General features: G+C 51.2%; 5 protein-coding genes across 5 annotated transcripts; 2 read left to right on the plus strand and 3 right to left on the minus strand.

Moving 5' to 3' along the window:
* Window positions 1-1,978: 1,978 nt before the first annotated feature.
* Window positions 1,979-3,606, plus strand: COCSUDRAFT_56546 (hypothetical protein; the record flags this gene model as incomplete). Its single annotated transcript, XM_005645810.1, has 5 exons — window positions 1,979-2,005; window positions 2,245-2,379; window positions 2,684-2,909; window positions 3,221-3,401; window positions 3,573-3,606. The coding sequence occupies 5 exons, from the start codon at window positions 1,979-1,981 to the stop codon at window positions 3,604-3,606; spliced, it is 603 nt and encodes a 200-aa protein (XP_005645867.1).
* Window positions 3,607-4,739: 1,133 nt separating this feature from the next.
* Window positions 4,740-5,192, plus strand: COCSUDRAFT_33641 (hypothetical protein). The gene has a single exon (XM_005645811.1). The coding sequence runs from the start codon at window positions 4,962-4,964 to the stop codon at window positions 5,178-5,180; it is 219 nt and encodes a 72-aa protein (XP_005645868.1). The 5' UTR covers window positions 4,740-4,961; the 3' UTR covers window positions 5,181-5,192.
* A 325-nt stretch (window positions 5,193-5,517) lies between these two features.
* COCSUDRAFT_66834 (hypothetical protein) lies at window positions 5,518-8,916 on the minus strand (the record flags this gene model as incomplete). Its single annotated transcript, XM_005645812.1, has 10 exons — window positions 8,738-8,916; window positions 8,402-8,623; window positions 8,071-8,231; window positions 7,745-7,906; window positions 7,367-7,522; window positions 7,109-7,260; window positions 6,696-6,883; window positions 6,316-6,538; window positions 5,883-6,095; window positions 5,518-5,676 (listed from the first exon to the last, which is right to left on the minus strand). The coding sequence occupies exons 6-10, from the start codon at window positions 7,193-7,195 to the stop codon at window positions 5,518-5,520; spliced, it is 870 nt and encodes a 289-aa protein (XP_005645869.1). The 5' UTR covers window positions 7,196-7,260; window positions 7,367-7,522; window positions 7,745-7,906; window positions 8,071-8,231; window positions 8,402-8,623; window positions 8,738-8,916.
* A 1,195-nt stretch (window positions 8,917-10,111) lies between these two features.
* On the minus strand, window positions 10,112-12,183 carry COCSUDRAFT_83504 (hypothetical protein; the record flags this gene model as incomplete). Its single annotated transcript, XM_005646203.1, has 7 exons — window positions 10,112-10,324; window positions 10,626-10,759; window positions 11,061-11,208; window positions 11,490-11,569; window positions 11,701-11,840; window positions 11,948-11,998; window positions 12,173-12,183. The coding sequence occupies 7 exons, from the start codon at window positions 12,181-12,183 to the stop codon at window positions 10,112-10,114; spliced, it is 777 nt and encodes a 258-aa protein (XP_005646260.1).
* Window positions 12,184-13,002: 819 nt separating this feature from the next.
* Window positions 13,003-15,467, minus strand: COCSUDRAFT_56548 (hypothetical protein; the record flags this gene model as incomplete). The annotated part of the gene is made up of 7 exons (XM_005645813.1): window positions 13,003-13,058; window positions 13,338-13,431; window positions 13,605-13,688; window positions 14,064-14,246; window positions 14,545-14,649; window positions 14,843-14,964; window positions 15,443-15,467. The coding sequence occupies 7 exons, from the start codon at window positions 15,465-15,467 to the stop codon at window positions 13,003-13,005; spliced, it is 669 nt and encodes a 222-aa protein (XP_005645870.1).
* Window positions 15,468-16,653: the final 1,186 nt, after the last annotated feature.

Below are 16,653 nucleotides of genomic sequence, written 5' to 3' on the forward strand. Positions count from 1 at the left end.
AGCATGTTGAGCTGACACTAGTGGCATCTCCTCCTATTTTAATACACTTCTGTGAATGGTTGGTACATTCGAGTACTTCGGTGCTTATGCGTATCTCTGGCCATGGAAATATGGCTTTTTAGGACGTCCGTCTTGAATTGCATATTGCAAGATGATGCTTAAACAGTGTTAGACCAGCATCTATGGTACTTTCTTTACAAGCATGGAAGACAATATAGAGAACTCTTCTGACATGGCAGACAGGCTGGAAAGCTCACAATCGGGGCATGAAGTTTCACTCGATCCTGTTGAACCTAGAGAGCACGCTCCAAGCAGAGCTGTCAAGAGATCGCGTGTAGCAGGCACACTTGACGCTTTTGTTGTGCGAAAGTCGTCTGCAGATGAGAGCACAGCTCAGAGTCCCAGTATCCATCTGCCAGAACCAGAGGAGGTGCCCATGCTTCCGAGCATGCACCGCTCTCTCTGCCTCACCAGGCAAGCAAAACTCCTTCAGCTATGTTATTTGATGGCATCGTAATGGTGCAACATGATGTTGTAGAGCCAACACCCATCACCAGTAGTCATGACCCGGTCTGCTGAAGTCTGCCAAAACTTGGAATGCCTTGCTGGTTTTTCCAGGGTTCTGCGGGGGCAATGTCTGCTGGGAAATTGCACAGCTGTCGGCAGGGCGGGCCTGCAGCATCATGCTAGCTCCCTCTACAAAGAGGTGCGCTGTTCCTGAAGCATCACTTACCTTGCACACATTCTGTGATACATTCTGATTTGCAGCTGCATGTTGATCGAGCCTCAGTGTAAATCAAGCACGCTTGCTCAACAGCCACGCCTGGGTGCCAGATTTGTTGCAATCCTGCATTATCGTGGCCTACTTTTGGTGCCTGTGGGCGCATCAATAAAGAAAACCGCCGAGCAGGCATGTCAGGGTGAAGAATGTGCACCCTATATTTCTTAGGATGTCTCAAAGTACTCAGAAGTACTCACGGGACCATTCCAATTATGTGTAAGTGTTAGTCATGGGCCCAGTGTGATGCGTCAGGTGGTGAGGTGGCAAGGCTGGCCGATGACTACGGTACAGCATTGGACAGCTCTGCAGCTGAACAGCAGCGGCGACTTTCTGGCTGCTGTCATGAATTATCCCGACCATGACGGTTGTGCACTCGCAGTGCAGAAGGTCTGCAGCCTCAGGCAGGGGTGGGGCACCAATCTTTCTCATGAATTGCATGCCTGTATGCTTTTACTCATCAGGTTGATAGTCGGATTCAGGGCTCTGAGCACTACGATAGTCAAAGGCATTAAATATAGTACGTGCCTTGCAATGGATGCTGACATGTGGAAAATTGCACAGGTTTGCCAACGCTCCTGAAGATGGTCAGCTTCTGCCACCATTTGTTGTTCGGCTGAAGCTTGGACGCAGCAACAGGACGAGGCTGGCATGGAATCCGCGGCAGCAGAATATGCTGTATGCCATATCATCGGCGGGTTACTGCATTGATGGCTACGACGTGACTACTTGCAATGTAGGCATCCGTCATTATAAGCTCCAGGAAAATTTGAAAGACAGATTGGAAATTTTGTAAGTACTTTAATCTTGTACTTAGACGGAAAGGGTGTTCAACTTGATAGTTTCTGGTACACACAGACCGATCCAGAACTGTCTCCCATGCATCCCTGCCTTGCATGTCACGTATTTGGATCGCCCCACTTAGAGGTCATTTGAGGCCTTGGGGTCTCAAGAGATGCATATACAGATGTTTCATTATCCTTGCCCCTGAAGAACACAGGTGCAGGGATAGGAGAGGGATTTGCGATGCTTACGTTTGCTCACGTTGCCTGCCATTTCCTTGTTCTGAGGATAGGCTGAGGTGTGCAGGTGAATCCAGTGTCCACCTATGGCAATCCCGAGCATATGCGGGGCTGTGGTTTTTCTGCCGCGCCGAGGCACCTTGCAATTGACTTCTTTCGGGGCCAGGGACCCCATGTGATGGCCACTGGGACCTCCAAAGGGACGGTGAGGAATTCGTGCCTGCCCTTCGTCAAGTCCCATTGTATTCACTGTGCTGTGCATCGAGGGCAAGTCTGCGCTACCAAATGACAAAGTGCGTCACCGAGGACGCTGGTAATGTCAAGCAGGGCCCAAAACCTTTTTGTGACGGCTTTTTTGTGCATGCATGCATGGGAGGATGGGTGCTTTGTACAAGCGCAACCTCACTCTCTCAGGGATGACATGTTTCTGTCTGTACGGAGCAGGTGGCGTTATGGGATGCACGCGCACACAAGCGGCCCTGCTCAGAGCTTCAAGGGCCGCAGCACACCGGTGCACTGCAGACCCTGCAGGTCACCCCTGACGGCAGAGCGGTCATTGCCGGCTCGCAGTGCGGCCAGGTGAAATCTCTGTGCAACACATTCAGGGAGCTTGATCCAAAGAATCAAGGGCACCATCCAGATGCCTTATTGATGTTCAGTTCACGCTCCCTGGAAACGAAATTCGCAACTCACGGCTTGGAACCCAGCACATTTGGACCACGGTACAATATGTTGATACTGACCCCTTACGTGCCTCAGCGATGATCATGCAATCGTTGCAGTAATTTCCAATTCATCGCTCGAGTATGTTTGTCTGTTCCTGCACAGCTGCCTGCCATCACTGATTCAAGGGATTAATGTGGTCAAATGACTATCGCGGCAGGTGCTGATGTGGGACATGAGGGGCGGCCGGTCGCCTACGGCTCAGCTAGGAGCTTACGGGCCGGCGCGGCACCCGCTGCTGGCGGCTGTGCGGCTGCGCGCCGCGCTGGCGGCCGTCCCAGGGCTGACTCAGCAGACCCACCTGCCGGGGACCTCCCTGCTCAGCCTAATTCTGGACGCCCTCGACCCCAGGCGGGCCGCCTTCTGCCTCCCCTGCGGCTGGCAGGGTGAGACACCGGTCACTATTTTCCCTCATCCATATACACCCTGTGGATCATGAGTTACACCTAACTACTTTGTGCTCGTGGCTGCTACGCATGTTGCTGATGTCAAGAGCGCAGCTTGCGCTCATGAGCAGTTATCAAGATTGTCAGAAGAGTGCACAGTGATACTGCAGTGCACATGCCTCCTCTAGCACTTGTGCAGTCTGCCAGATTGCATTCAAGGTCTGAGGATTATTCTGCTGAATGCCAGGAAGTGCAGACTGACAAGCTGGGCGTGCTGCACATCGTTTCACAGCAGCTGATTTTCTCTGCAGGCGTCCTGGATTTGGTGAGGCAGGAGGTCACGCATCTGTATTGCCCGCCTCATGACGAGGAGAATCCGGCGGCCCTCAACCACGACTGTCTGCCGGCGTGGGGCCGAAATGGCGGGCCTTACTGCTGCCCATCTGCATCCGGAGTCACTCTGCTCGACTTCAATTCAAAGACAGCGTCCCCGTGCGCGGTCTCAGGTACTTATCATTCCATGTTTTAAGAGACCCTTCTTTCAAGAAGGGAACTGTTGCGCAGGGTTCCATTGACCATGTCTTCTTCTGCGAAACATGGCATGCAGCATGTCATGGCAGTCTGCAGATTCCCCGTGTGGGCAATGCGAGTGTTGTGACACAGGCAGAAGCACACTCCTCCTTGTGTGCATGAGTAGGTGACTGCCTGTCTGCATGTGCTGCCAGAATGCTAGTCAAACAGGCTGGCACAGTGTCATCACTGTGGCGGTGGTAGTCATGAATTTCATAGAGTTTGTAAAGTGTCATAGAGTTTGCAAAGTCTCAGGGTGTGACTTGCGCAGGGAATCCAGAGGAGCATGCAATGCTACCTTCAGCTTTGCATATTTCGACATGTGACAAGCCAACGGCTCTGGCGGTGCATCCGCACACCCAGGAGATTATTGTTGCCACAGCAGGCGATAACAAGCTGCTTTTGCTTGACCGCATGGGAACCTGAAAAGACTAGGCAGTGAGTGCAAATGTTCATGGCGTGTGTTTGAGTGCAAAAGCTTATGCCTGGAACGATTCCTCATCAAGGCATCTGCTTTACATCTTGTGTCGACAAAAGTGTAAAATATGCGTTGACCTCTCAGGCCTCAAAGACAGATATTTTCTCATCACATTGAAATGTCTCCCTGTGGCAGAAACTGCCTCCCATTTTTGACGCATTTCCACTTCAGAGATTTCCAAGAAAGAATTCTTGGCCAGATGAGTCAGTACAATTATGGCCAGCTTGGGAATAGATGATGTCATGCGCATGCCCTTTCCTGAACTAAAGTTTACGCCGTAACATATATGATATTATCAGACGAGATTTCCTGTGCATGCCTTCACTTGTGCAGGCACTTGCGCTTCTTGATGTATAATCTGCCAGACTCCCTGTCAACGCCTAACCCGAGCCTGGCCATGCCCGTTGACCCCAAAATTGCGGCAGAGTTCCTGTTGTCGTTTCCCTTGCGCACGGGGGACAACACCTTGATAATCAGTATGTTTGAGCTATGTCCACCTGCATTCCATGGCAAGGATCAGTGCAGCCTCTGACAGGTGGCACAAATGACTGACATCAGCTGTGGGCACTTCCACATGGTGATGTACGGGCTCCAATGATGTGACGGGACGAAATGGCCCAGCAGGATGCTCTTTTTCAGTGTCTCCCAGTTGAATGTGCACCAGTCTGAGCACCAACTCCCAGACACTCAACGAGGTTGCCCTGTAACACGCCTATAAAACAAGAGCAAGTAGGTTCACAAAGAGCACTCAAATTTTGGAGGCACGCAAAAACACCTTTTCGGAGCATTGAAGACTTCAAATGAAGATAATGATGATGCTTGTTTCTGACAGCCATTTTATATCATGTCACATTCATTTCACACAAAATGTCATCCTTCTGAATCTCAAGACCATGGTTCCAAAACATATGTCCTCTTGACGTGTTTCCAAAAGTGACTTTTCAGCACAGGATATCCATTGCATGCAAATCAAGTGAGGTCAGTGCCAGACCCGCACAGCATGCATGAGGTCATCTATAATTCACGCTGTCAACATAGATGTCCTGTACGCATCCCTTTACAGCAGGATATCCAAGCACCATCTTGGAGCCACAGCTGACCACTGGGTGTCAGGCACCACAAGACACCCGCTTGGCGACATGCGACAGCGGCACAAGTTTCTCACCAGTGCCAGGCTGACGTCTCTGGTGCGGGCTCGCCCCATAGATGACCAGTGGCCATGAGTGTCAGGAGGCATTCAAACACGTGTTGTTGTCTCATTGGCATCAAAAGACGCCCCCTCCCACATGTCGCCCGCCGGACGTACCGATTGCCGGCATCCAAAGACTGCCAGATCTGGACATCTGGCAGGCGCCTATTGCCGCCGGCGTCCCTGCCATGTCCCCTGACAAGGTGTCACATGACGTTCTGATATACAAGTCACCATACAGCCAAATCCTCATTGTGCAAAATAGAGACGCATGCTCCAGCTGCAGGCCAGTGCTTTAGTCTGCAGGACTGTTGCAGAGCGCTGTCTTCTTGTGAGAAGTAGCAAATGCCCTAGGCCTTCCTTTGGGAGAGTCAGGGGAGCATCTGCCTGGCTTGCTCTGCAGTTATGCTTTTCTGCAGCATCCGCTTCACCACCTCATCAAATCGGCCGGGCATCTGCATGCCGCTGCTGACAGTGCGCAGCATTTTCCCGATCTGGTATACATCTGAAGAGGTATCATAGCGGCCATCCTGTAAATAATTCCTGTCAGAATGTATAGCAACAGTGGCATTGCATAGATGAATACACTGTAGAGCACGAAAACATGCCGTAGCTGTGAGGACTTTAGGAGACATGCAACTTTGCTGCATAGAAGTCATTTGAACATTAGTTGCAAGGCTACAAGGCAGCTTTGTTATTCTGCACGCCTGCATTATGCAAGAGTCTGGAAAGCTACCTCATCGAGAGTGCCCTGATCCCAGTCTAGCAGCGGCTCCAGGGACCACACCAGGCCAGCCCTTCCAGCATGCTCCATGTCGATGACAGTGTACGAGCCCTCGGACCTTCCGCTCCTGACGACATTGCTGAGCCTGAATTCCCTGTGAACAAGTCCAGCGCCGTGCAGCTCGGCAGCGCCTGTGCAGCAGGCCTTTGCCAGGCTGATGACGTGCTGCAGGCGGCAAGCAAGCTTGTGAGGATCATGCAGCTTGCAAAACCACATGTGCATCAGCGCTCTTTACTCTTCCAAGCAGATTTTTGCGTCCTATTTGCCCACCCTACTGGGGGATATCAATGCAAGTATCACAGAGTAAATGCGATGCTATCTGGCTGATCATGCTGCCCAGATAGACAGGATTCCATTGTTCGGATTGCAAAGGACAGCATGTCACCTCTGCAGTGCGCGGTCGCGCAGGAGGGCCGCAAAGCTGCATCTCCACTCTATAGGTTCCCGTGCGGCTCAGCGTCGGAGCCATCATTGTGCGGACCAGGGCTCCAGAGGTGGTATTGCACACATCGTACACTGAGGTCAGCACGTCGAAGGCTGACTCAGCACTGGACTGGGGAGCATGATTGCTGCTCCAAAGTGGGAAGTCGATGATGGTCTTTCTGACCCTGCAGGCAGACCCACGCTCATTCACTACCAGCCAAATGACAATTACTCTGGTGCTGGAGAGCACAGTGGATGCATGCGCAAAAGTGCACATTACAGAGTCAAGGTTGGCCACAGCATGCCGGTTGTCTGTGCATCAACCTGGGCATGTATGCTCACCTGTCGGTAAGGAACTGGATGGTGACTCCATGGCCCCTGTCGATGGGCTGCAAGATAGTGCGTCGAAACTCCTCAGCGGGCAATGACTGGACCAAGCGCCTGATGATCCTGACCATGGCCACAAGGGCGCTGACAAACAAGGCGCGGTCGCAGGGCTCGCTCAGATCCAGCACACTCATCCAGTCCACCTGCATGGGCTTGGAAGTAATCTGTATTGAAGGGTAACCTAACTGATGTTCCACTTTTGCCCAGTGCCCTTGGAAAGTCTGTGCTGCACCACAGACTTGCAGGCACTCCTGGCCGCAGCCGTTGTGTCATCATCGTAGCGCATGATGCTAGTGATGTGGCTTAGTACTTGACAAGTGCGGATTTCACAACTATTTGGGTCACAGAGGGCAGGGACAAGCCAGCACCTCGCCACTGGCCATGATGAGGCCAAGCTGAACCTTGCTCCCAGCCGCAGCGTGAGCAAAGATGTATGGTACCTCCCCGTACGCCATCTTGGGCAGCCCTCCAACCACATAATTTTTACGTTCTGCCTGGCCTCGACAATGTTTTCCCACCCCTGCGGTTTGTACTTCTTCAGCACATGTGGAACGTACATTCCATAGTGTTGCATTTCTTATGCAACGGTTTGCATGTACTTGGCGGATAAATCATGAGGTGCACACCTTGTCCTCATTCTCGCCAATGTAGACAGTGGCGCCCTCGGCCCATATCAGCATATCAGGGGGCTTAAGCCTCTTCAGGACTGTAGATGCGCTGCTTCCCTTCTCTGCCTTATATCCGAGCCAATCCCAGTCCAGGGCTGGGAATCCAGGAAGGTGCTGCACAGGAAAAAAGAAATTCAGTGCCCCAGCCTTCTGTGCCGCCACAGCGGCTCGCCCGTTGAGCGCACAATCGAGCTTGGACAGTGCTGGAGCTGCAGCATCATGCTCCAGGTGCTCTGTAGCAGGCGTGTCAGACAGCCAGCCATATATATGGCCTGCTGCGTCTGAAACGCATTCTATCCTAAGCTGAAGAGACACGTAGCATCTGCCAGTTCGTACCGATGCCAGCAAATCGAAAACGTCGGGAACAAATCTCCCCATCATCACCATTGTCTTATGCTCTGATTCAGACTCCACAGCCAAACCAACGAGGATGGAGAAGACTAAGGGTGCTTTGTGCAAGCCCTGCTCGACCACCTCCAGAAGATTTGGCGCCATCGCCTGTTTCGCACTGTTGCTTGAGCACATTTGAATTGGAGAAATTTTTATAGGAAACCTTCCTGTAATAGGCAAAGCCATAAAGACGCGTGATGCACGCACATGACAGCACCAAATCGGAGATGCTCCCGTATCTTCTGAGCTTAAAGGCTAGTGAAGACACGTACCACTTGAGCACCAAAGGCGGTCACAGGTATCTTCCTCCGAGGCTCAGAGGAGAGCAGCATGCGCTTGGCTTCCTCAGGGCTGGGCACATGGTCCAAGTCAGACAGCAGCTCAGCAAGTGCAGTATGCGCATCAAAGGTTTTAGCCTGTGGGGCTGCAGCACCTGCAAAGCAAACAGGCAACATCTAGCCTGTCAAGGGAAAGCAACCTTAGAGCAGCTAGCTGCAAGCTGGATAAAAGCGACAGCCATCGACACTTCAGAGTTGCACAATTTTATGCACAACTATTGTGCTTGTGCTGTTGATGCATGAAATCACTGTAAAAATCACTTGCCTGAAGGGTTTGATGGGTAGAATCTGTACAAGCCCGCTTGCAGCGGGCCTGTCTCAGGAGTGACTGTAACAGAGGTCCCATCAGGTCCTTTTCCTTCAGCGTTCCCTGCCCTGCCTTTTGCAGCTCTTGCAAAACTGTCTCCGATGTTGTGCCGGGACGAAATGGCCCAGCAGGATGCTCTATTCCAGAGTCTCCCAGTCGAATGTGCACCAGTCTGAGCACCTAGATACACCAATTCCCAGACACTCATCAAGGTTGCCCCGTAACCTCGCCTATAAAAGAAGAGCAAGTAGATTCACAAAGAGCACTCAAATTTTTAGAGGCACGCAAATTTACCTTTTCGGAGCCCTCGGCACTCGTCTCAGGCTTTGCTCTCTTACGGGGGGTGTCACCAAGAACTTCCATTGGTGCCTACTAGTCTCGTGTCTGCCGTGGCACGGTCGCTGACTTGATCATTGTAATCATAAATCTACAGACCTCCAGAACCCAACACATATGTAAACTGTAGAAGGTTCTGTGCGTCCGGCTGTAAGGCAAACGAAGGGTGACAAGCACAATGAGGCCAAGAGCTCTTCCTAATCAGCGGTAAGGACAGTGACAGGCATCCTACTTTGTTTGTTTCAACGAAATTCCTGAAATCCTGAAAATGTTTAGTCTGCAAGTCAGAGGAGGCTGTGCCTTGGGCATAGGGAGCCTTTAAAGGAAATTTCACACTTGGCGGGGGGGGTGATCACATTTTTGAACGAACGAAAGATTCATGAACGCCCCGCGGCGCATAGTCCAGCTTAGCGGGACATCCACCTCTTAATCAACGCGCTTTCTGATCGCTTATACAATACTATAGCATCTTAAATCCTATTTAAACCTGTATTATGACCTATCAGCCCTCCTTGCAGCCCCACGTGAAGTTGCAGTCCTCACATTTGGCGCAATCCCGTGGCGTAGAGGCCTGCAAATCACTCCTATTGTTGCCGGAGGATTTGAATCCTTCGGCAACGTAGAGTGAGCAGCAGGACCCCACTCGGTTGGACAGGTGTTCCCCTGCTGATCGATAGCTTGAGCTACAGCTTGTGGCTTGCGCCTGTGAGACAGGCTCAACAGTCTTGTAAGCTGATCTAGCTAGGATACTATATCCCTGGGATATGAGCTTGACTGGCGCAGCTTCTGGCATTTAGTCCTGCTGATGACAGTGCTGCCGAGCAAAACCAGGACACCATTGCCAGATCACCTACTGAACAGTCTCTTTTGTGTTGCACAGAGTGATCTAAACATATTTCATTCCAGGTTGACCTGGACATCAGTAGTGATTTAAACCAGGTGAGCACTGCTGCCCTCCAGCGGTTTCCTGCTGGCTAAGTGGCTTTTTGCTCTGCATGACCATTGCTGTGAACGCAGGTATCACTCAGCATCAGCGCAGTTTAGTTCTGACTGCTGTCCCCCTGTTTTGGTTGCTTGCGACAGAGCATCTTTGTGTGCACAGATCTCTGGCGTCCATGCTATACAGTGCATAGCTGCGTTATTAGGAATATTATATAGGAGAGGTTTGTAGAGTAGGCAAGACTTGATCACCCCCGTCCGACAGCAGTAACTGCAATTACCACCTTCATGAAGTTCAGGGGCTACGGTCATCCATTTGACGATTTATAATCCTTGAAAAGCAGCCGATCTTTCCAGCCAGCTCAGCCCAGTAGTGCAGCTTGGTTCTGGTTATCACTGTATAGCCGCTCTTGTCACTTTGTTTAGCCCAAACATGCGGCTAAATTTCCGCTCCACGACGCCCGGCCACAGCCACTTCTGCAGGAAGCCGGCCAGCAGCGCCGTGCGTGCCCTTGCGCCAGTGACAATCTCCCGGGGCGGCCGCGGCCGCGCGATGGCGGCTGCTATGGCCTCCGCTGCCTCCTCTGCTGGCATCACTGCCCCACTCTGCGCAATGACACAGCTGTTGGAATATTTGTTCACATCCTCCTCTCCGTAGGCCCTCTCATGTGTGACTCTGAAGAACTCTGCAGCGAGAGAGCTCTGCTGCGCCCTCTCTTGTCCAAGCTCTCATTTGAAAATTCCAAAGTGCAAGTTGTGCAATGTTGCGCCCTGCGTTGCTGCAATCAGCCTTCAACCATCTCATGAGCTGGGCCAATCTTGTCACGTCGCCTTATAGGAAGCTGTGCACTTCCGCAGTGAGCCGACATGTTGCAGCAGATTATAATAGTGTGCTGAGATGACTTACTGTGGTGGGAACTTCCATGCGGTGCTTGATGGCGTCTGCCATGGAGCTGTATGCAGAGTTACTGTCATAGTAGCGTTGCACGTCGCACACATTCTTCGCGCCGATGTCGCTCGCTATCACACCCGCCGTCACCGCTGCACAGCGCAGCAGCATTAGTCTGACAATGCTCATAACATTTAAACAAGTGTCCCATCCTTGTCAAGTTTGCACGGAGAAAATTTTTGGGCAGCTGAATCCTGGCCTCTCTCTCTTGGCATTCCTCTTCAGATGCAATACCGTGCTGCGCGTGATATCTTATATCCACACGGCATGAGCCTGTGGCTATTGACCATAGCATTATGGTCACAATGACTAGCATGACTCACGGCACTAGTAATATTGAACAACAGTGATAATTTGTCCCTCTTTCAAGAAAAAAATTGACAGGATACTCACTCATAACATGCACTCCCAGCGGCTTCAGCTCCATTCTGAGAACATTGGTGACTGAAAGCAGGCCTGCCTTGGAGGCATTGTAGGCTGCTGACAGTGGCAGGTCCACATAGGATGACACGCTGCATACATTGACAATGAGCCCAGATCCCTGCCAAACAAGCACAACGCACTCACTGCGAGAAAACTTTCTGACATTCTGATGTCAACATGCTAATGGTCAGGCAATGTTCAGTGTGTGGTGATTCAATCCAGCTCACAGAGAGCAATCTCAACAGCACAAAGTTATGCCTTGCTTGGCATCTCTACTACTAGGTTGAGAAGAATGTGAGCACATATTTGCAGGCTTAGCAAATGTGTGTGGCGGTCGTAACAGAGGAGCATGCATGCCTGCTTGATCATGGCAGGGGCAAAGGCTTGGATCATGCGCACAGGGCCGGTGCAATTGGTGTCCTGAACCATCTGAAAGTGTTCAATTGGCTGCTCCACAATAGGCCCCGTTGCCTGCATGCCTGCACAATCAGACATGTGCTCGCACAGCTGAATTTGAAAATATAGGAGGATGATGCAAGGCAAATGCGCCCGGTCTTCTGATCTAACGTCTCAATCAAGTAATTGGTTGAATGAGATTGGTTTTGAGCACCTGCATTGTTGACCAACACATGCACAGCGCCTGCAGCTTTCACCGCAGCAGCTCTGCATGCCTCCACGCTTTCAGCTGATGTCACATCGCAGGCCACTGCCTCTATCCCGTCTTCCTGTAGTTTCTGCAAGGTCTCCAGCCTGATTGCAGCAAAGAGGATTTTAATATAAGTGGCGAATGTATCATTAAGGCAGTTGCGCTTGCGAGAAGGTTCTCTCAGACAAGGATGGTTCAAAGAGAAGCTCACCTCCTGGCAGTTGCAAATACTCTGAAGAGCTTGCGCCCCTTGGCATCCACCCTGGCATGCAGCGCATAGCATAGGGCTCTACCTATACCTGAAAACATCCATAATGCCATACCTGAGTCATGCCTGCTGCTTGGTGTGGTCATGCCTCATCTTGAGTGGGTATAGTAGGACTTGTTCAGGTGACGATGGCCAGACAGGGACAAAGGTCTAATTTCCCAGTCGTACCTGAAGAACATCCTGTTACGACTACCACACGAGGTTCCATGAGCATAGGCTTCGGTGCGCCTGCGCTATTAATCGAGAAGCAAGACGGTTCTTCTCGAAATTTCCCACCTTCAGGAATTTCAGAGAGCTTCAGGTTCAATCAGAATAAACTCTAAGACTCATTTGAGGCCTCTGTCAATGAATATATTGGCAACTGCGTTGTCCAAGGTTTCAACCCAAGTCCAAATTGGCCTCCAGTTGGTTTTAAATCGCGCCCTTATTAATTGTTTGACAGGATGTCTCCTTCTGTATCCTATACCCGACCCGACGTCAAAGGTGTAATACACCTGGTGTATGCATTTGGACTCGTCTATTCAAAGGCTGCTCCGCATTCACTGGAGTGTTGTTGGGACATTTGACGGCGTCCCGTTCCTGGCAACTTTATGTCAGTGAGGAAGGAGGCAAGGTTTTGTCCATGATATATTTACAGAACCGGCTCAGAATGCTCAGCAGCCTTCTGTGCCCATAGATAGCAGTATGGCATCAGACATTACATCTTTCCATTCTCTGCCAGCACCAACTCCCCATCATCCAATACATAGGATTGCCGGGCCCGGCCCGGGGTAGCACAGCATCAAAGATTCATTGTCTGGCTTCCGTTCACTGATAGCATCTCGAGACCCACAACCATGTCCCCTGCAAGTATCGCTCCATATGCATATACTTCACTTTCTCTCATATCTCTTCTTTCGCTCATGCTCCCTGGGTTATCTGTCACTCACAGCCTCAACTGCTGTCTAGGGCCTGTTGAGCTGCCAGCAGCATTGCTCTGTGCTGGCTGCTCCTGCTTGTTATTTGTCCTGACAAGACTGCGCCTCCATCAAGTCATCCTCGTCCCCATCATCAGCTGTTCACAACATGCTACTCATCAGATCTGCATGAAGAATGAGCCTGCAGATTGCATCCCCACGTGGTGGCTCTCACATGCGGTCACGTCAATGCCAACACAAGTGGCAAGAGTGGCCAAAGGAAATTCTTATATGCACATGAATACCCGAGGTCCTGCACAGCGCCTCTTCCGGGCATCAAAGGTTGGTTGAACGCAGTATAGCATGACTCGAAAGACCCCGATATAAGTTTGGCTTGTGCATGCTCCCGATGACTTCTGTTGGAAGAGAGTAATCACCTGCTTCCAGGGTCTTCAGCAGCCGGAACAGGCTGGCTGCCTCTCTGATGCGTGAGAAGGATATGCAGAATGCCTGCACCTCCAGAAACAGGTCCTGCAGCAAGCAGCATCCCAATTTGAACCCACTTTGTGCTCTGTGGAGTACTGCAGTGAGAACGCAAATAATGTAATAGTACGTTATTAATGATGTCACAAGCGTTGTCAGAAGGTCCTGAGCCAAGTCTCATTGCTCCTAAACATCGAATGGTTTGAAAGTTGAGGCCCCACCTGAAGGTTCACAATGTTGTTTCTGATCAGGCTCTGCAGGAAAACGCACACCAGCCGGACCAGCCTGTTCTGCACAAAGTTGTCCTGCATGGCAAGGAACACAAGCATCAGAAACAGCACCCAACATGGCAATGCACCCGGCGATACCTCTGCAATTTGGCCCATAGCTTGACAAACCAATAAATGGCTGTCCACAATAAGAGAACCACCGGAAATAGAAGCAGTGGCCCTCAAGACCAATAAGGCACAGAGCATGAAAGAAGACCATGCAATGCAAATTATCGACATCAACATCAGAATTGTAGCTTCTTAAAGTCCAGGCTTGCTGCAGAGCCAATGCCATGCTTGAGCGCAGCACATTATCAGACCAAACAAAGCACTTTGAGGACTGCCAAAACCATCATTTAGCTTTCCTAGACTGCAACCTTGCTGCAGTGTCAACGTTACGCTTCACCGCACCTGTGCGCGCTCGCAGGAGGCAATGCAGCCGGCGATGTAGTCCTGCACAAACTCCTGTGGCAACTCCGCGGACGTGGCCAAGCGATTGACAACCTCCAGGCTGTGCAGGCTCAGGTCCATGCCCACCATGACCGCCAAATAATCCGCCGCTGCCGCCTTGGACTTCAGCAGCCGCAGCAGCACCTGCACCAACCACCATGTGTCGGGTACAAGAACATAAAGTATGACATTCAGAGGGATCACAAGCGTCAAAGAGGTCAACAGAATGTGTAGATTGTCTCCTTGAGCTACACACTCAAACGCAGTAAAGAGTGTCTGTTTGTCCTGGTGACGGCTAATAAGACAGCATAAGAGGCTGCGCATTGGAATGCAGCCCTGATTGCACAGGTTCTCACGTTGCGCTAACATCTACGCCTGGATATGCCTGATGACATCCAGATCAGATGCATGTGGGAAAAATGAGCCTCGAGGAGGCTGTCACCTCAACAGCAATGCTTGGGTTGTGCTCCACCAGGGGCGGCAGCGCGTTGGGCTCCAGGCCAAAGCCGGCAGCAGTCGTGGGGCGTCCCTCCAGCTCCTTCAGCAGCTGCCAGCAGCCCACGACAGGCTTCAGCTAGGCCCCACAATTTTCTGACTTTTACTAGAAATTCTCACCTAATCCAAAATGCCCTGTTTATCGTAAGGGGTTCAGTCTTGTTACATGACAAAGTGGCAAGGATACAAGGGTCCAGTAACATTGACATCCCTCATCAAAGATGAAGGGGAAGGGTGCCAAGTACCTGCTGCTGCTGATTGGGCCTCAACGGCCCTTTGACTGCGGCTGCCATGAGAGCTGGAGCCTGCTCTGAGGCTGGTGCCACATGGGCTCCATCGCTGCTCGGGCCATCCCCATGCGCCTCCCCTGCACATACACATGCACCGTCTCAATATGCGTTGTTGTTGTTGTTGTTGTTGTTGTTGTTGTTGTTGTTGTTGTTGTTGTTGTTGTTCCTGTTCGTGCCAAGGGGCAAGGTGCATTTGCAGACAAGTGCAGGTAAAGGCTATCCCTAGATGGACTGACATTGTCTATTGGAATGTAAACATAAGGAACAGTGGGTACTGAGTACAGGATTGCCAATCAGACTGTAGTGTCGAGAGGTCCACAATGAATACGCATAAGTATCCTTGGTAGGTTCAGTGTGAGGAATGGGTGCGTGCCTTGGCTGAGGGAGGTAAGCGGGGCCTGTCGGCCACTGGAGGGCAGCTGAGGGACGTGGCTGCCCGCAGCTTGTGTCAGCTGAGGGGCTTTATGGTTAGAGGGCGTTCCCTGGCCACTCCCAGCATTGCCTGCTGCTGCACCCTCTACTTCACCTTTCTGATTTGTGTTTGTCCTGCAGCACCGAAAGACCCCTCAGAACAGCCCATTTCAAGGACTTCCACCCCCTTGCTGATGTGTTGTGAGTTATCTGACTCCACGGCCCTCTGGGAGATGTCTGAGTTTATATTGCAGCAGTACTGCCAAGTTCAAAGGGCTTGATGCATGCCTGGCAGGAAGAAACTGCTCCCTGAGAGCGATGCGGTCGGGGAATTGTACCCTTGATGGGAGCGGCAGGCAGGCTATAACCTCTCTTGGACTAAGTTGTGCAACCTGCACAGCGCCTCCGTTCATTCCATATTGCTGTCCTTGTGTATTTAATCGAATAATATGCTTAATTGAAAAACCTTCAGGCGCAACAAGCAAAGAGCTGCTCTCACCTCAGCAGTGACTTGGCCCGTGAGCAGCTGCAGGGCAAAAATCCGCTCTTCCACTGATCTGACTTCGTCACAAGCAACCTGCGCGATTGGCAACACTTCATCTCACATAGTTGTCGCCCAAGTGGACCTTCAGCTTGCTACACAATAAAAATTCGCCCCGGTCTGAGCCTGAGGAGCCACACACCTCGATCAAGTAGGCTGTGAAAGGGTTGTCTGTGCTACTTTGATCTCTGTAGACAGCGCAGAACAGATATAGCGCTGCAATGCGTTCCTCAAGGCTTAGAAGGCAATGCTCTTCGACCTGCCGCAGGAGCTGCAGACGTTAGACTAACGCACGAGACCATATCAAGCATACAATTTCTGACAAGCAGGATGAATTTTATTGCCGTCTAGTTATGAGCAACCATGCTGCTGTATGTCCACGGGCCAGTTACTGGCAAGCTCCAGTAATACCACGGGGCAGACTGCTCAAGACTCACCTGCAACTGATCAATGGCCGCACACAGGGCACGATAATAGCCTGCAGGGGAAAACTCCTTGCGAAATTCCTGTGCTGTAGTTTCTAGAGGTGTCGTCTCTTTCCTCAAAAGCAATTTCACAACTTTGCCAGCCTCCGCGGAGTTCACAAAGGGCATATTTCTTTTCTTCTTGCAGAAAGCATCGTTTAGACCCCAGGCAACCCACACAGAAATATACTTTGACTTGCAGCAGAGATCTTGCCGAAAAGATAAAGGCAGATCTGTGGATAATACACAGAGGACCGATATAACCGCTAATGTCCTTAGTCGCGATTGCTCTCCATAAAATTGCTCACGATCTGAGAGTTTCGCAGCCAAGCTGCAACATCCTGCAGTGC

The sequence above is a fragment of the Coccomyxa subellipsoidea genome (genome assembly GCF_000258705.1).
Source record: "Coccomyxa subellipsoidea C-169, whole genome shotgun sequence".
In the NCBI taxonomy this organism is placed as follows: Eukaryota; Viridiplantae; Chlorophyta; class Trebouxiophyceae; family Coccomyxaceae; genus Coccomyxa; species Coccomyxa subellipsoidea.

Coding starts and splice junctions, on each gene's coding strand:
- COCSUDRAFT_33641 (XM_005645811.1), top strand. CDS start 4,962: ATGAGGTCATCTATAATTCACGCTGTCAACATAGATGTCCTGTACGCA.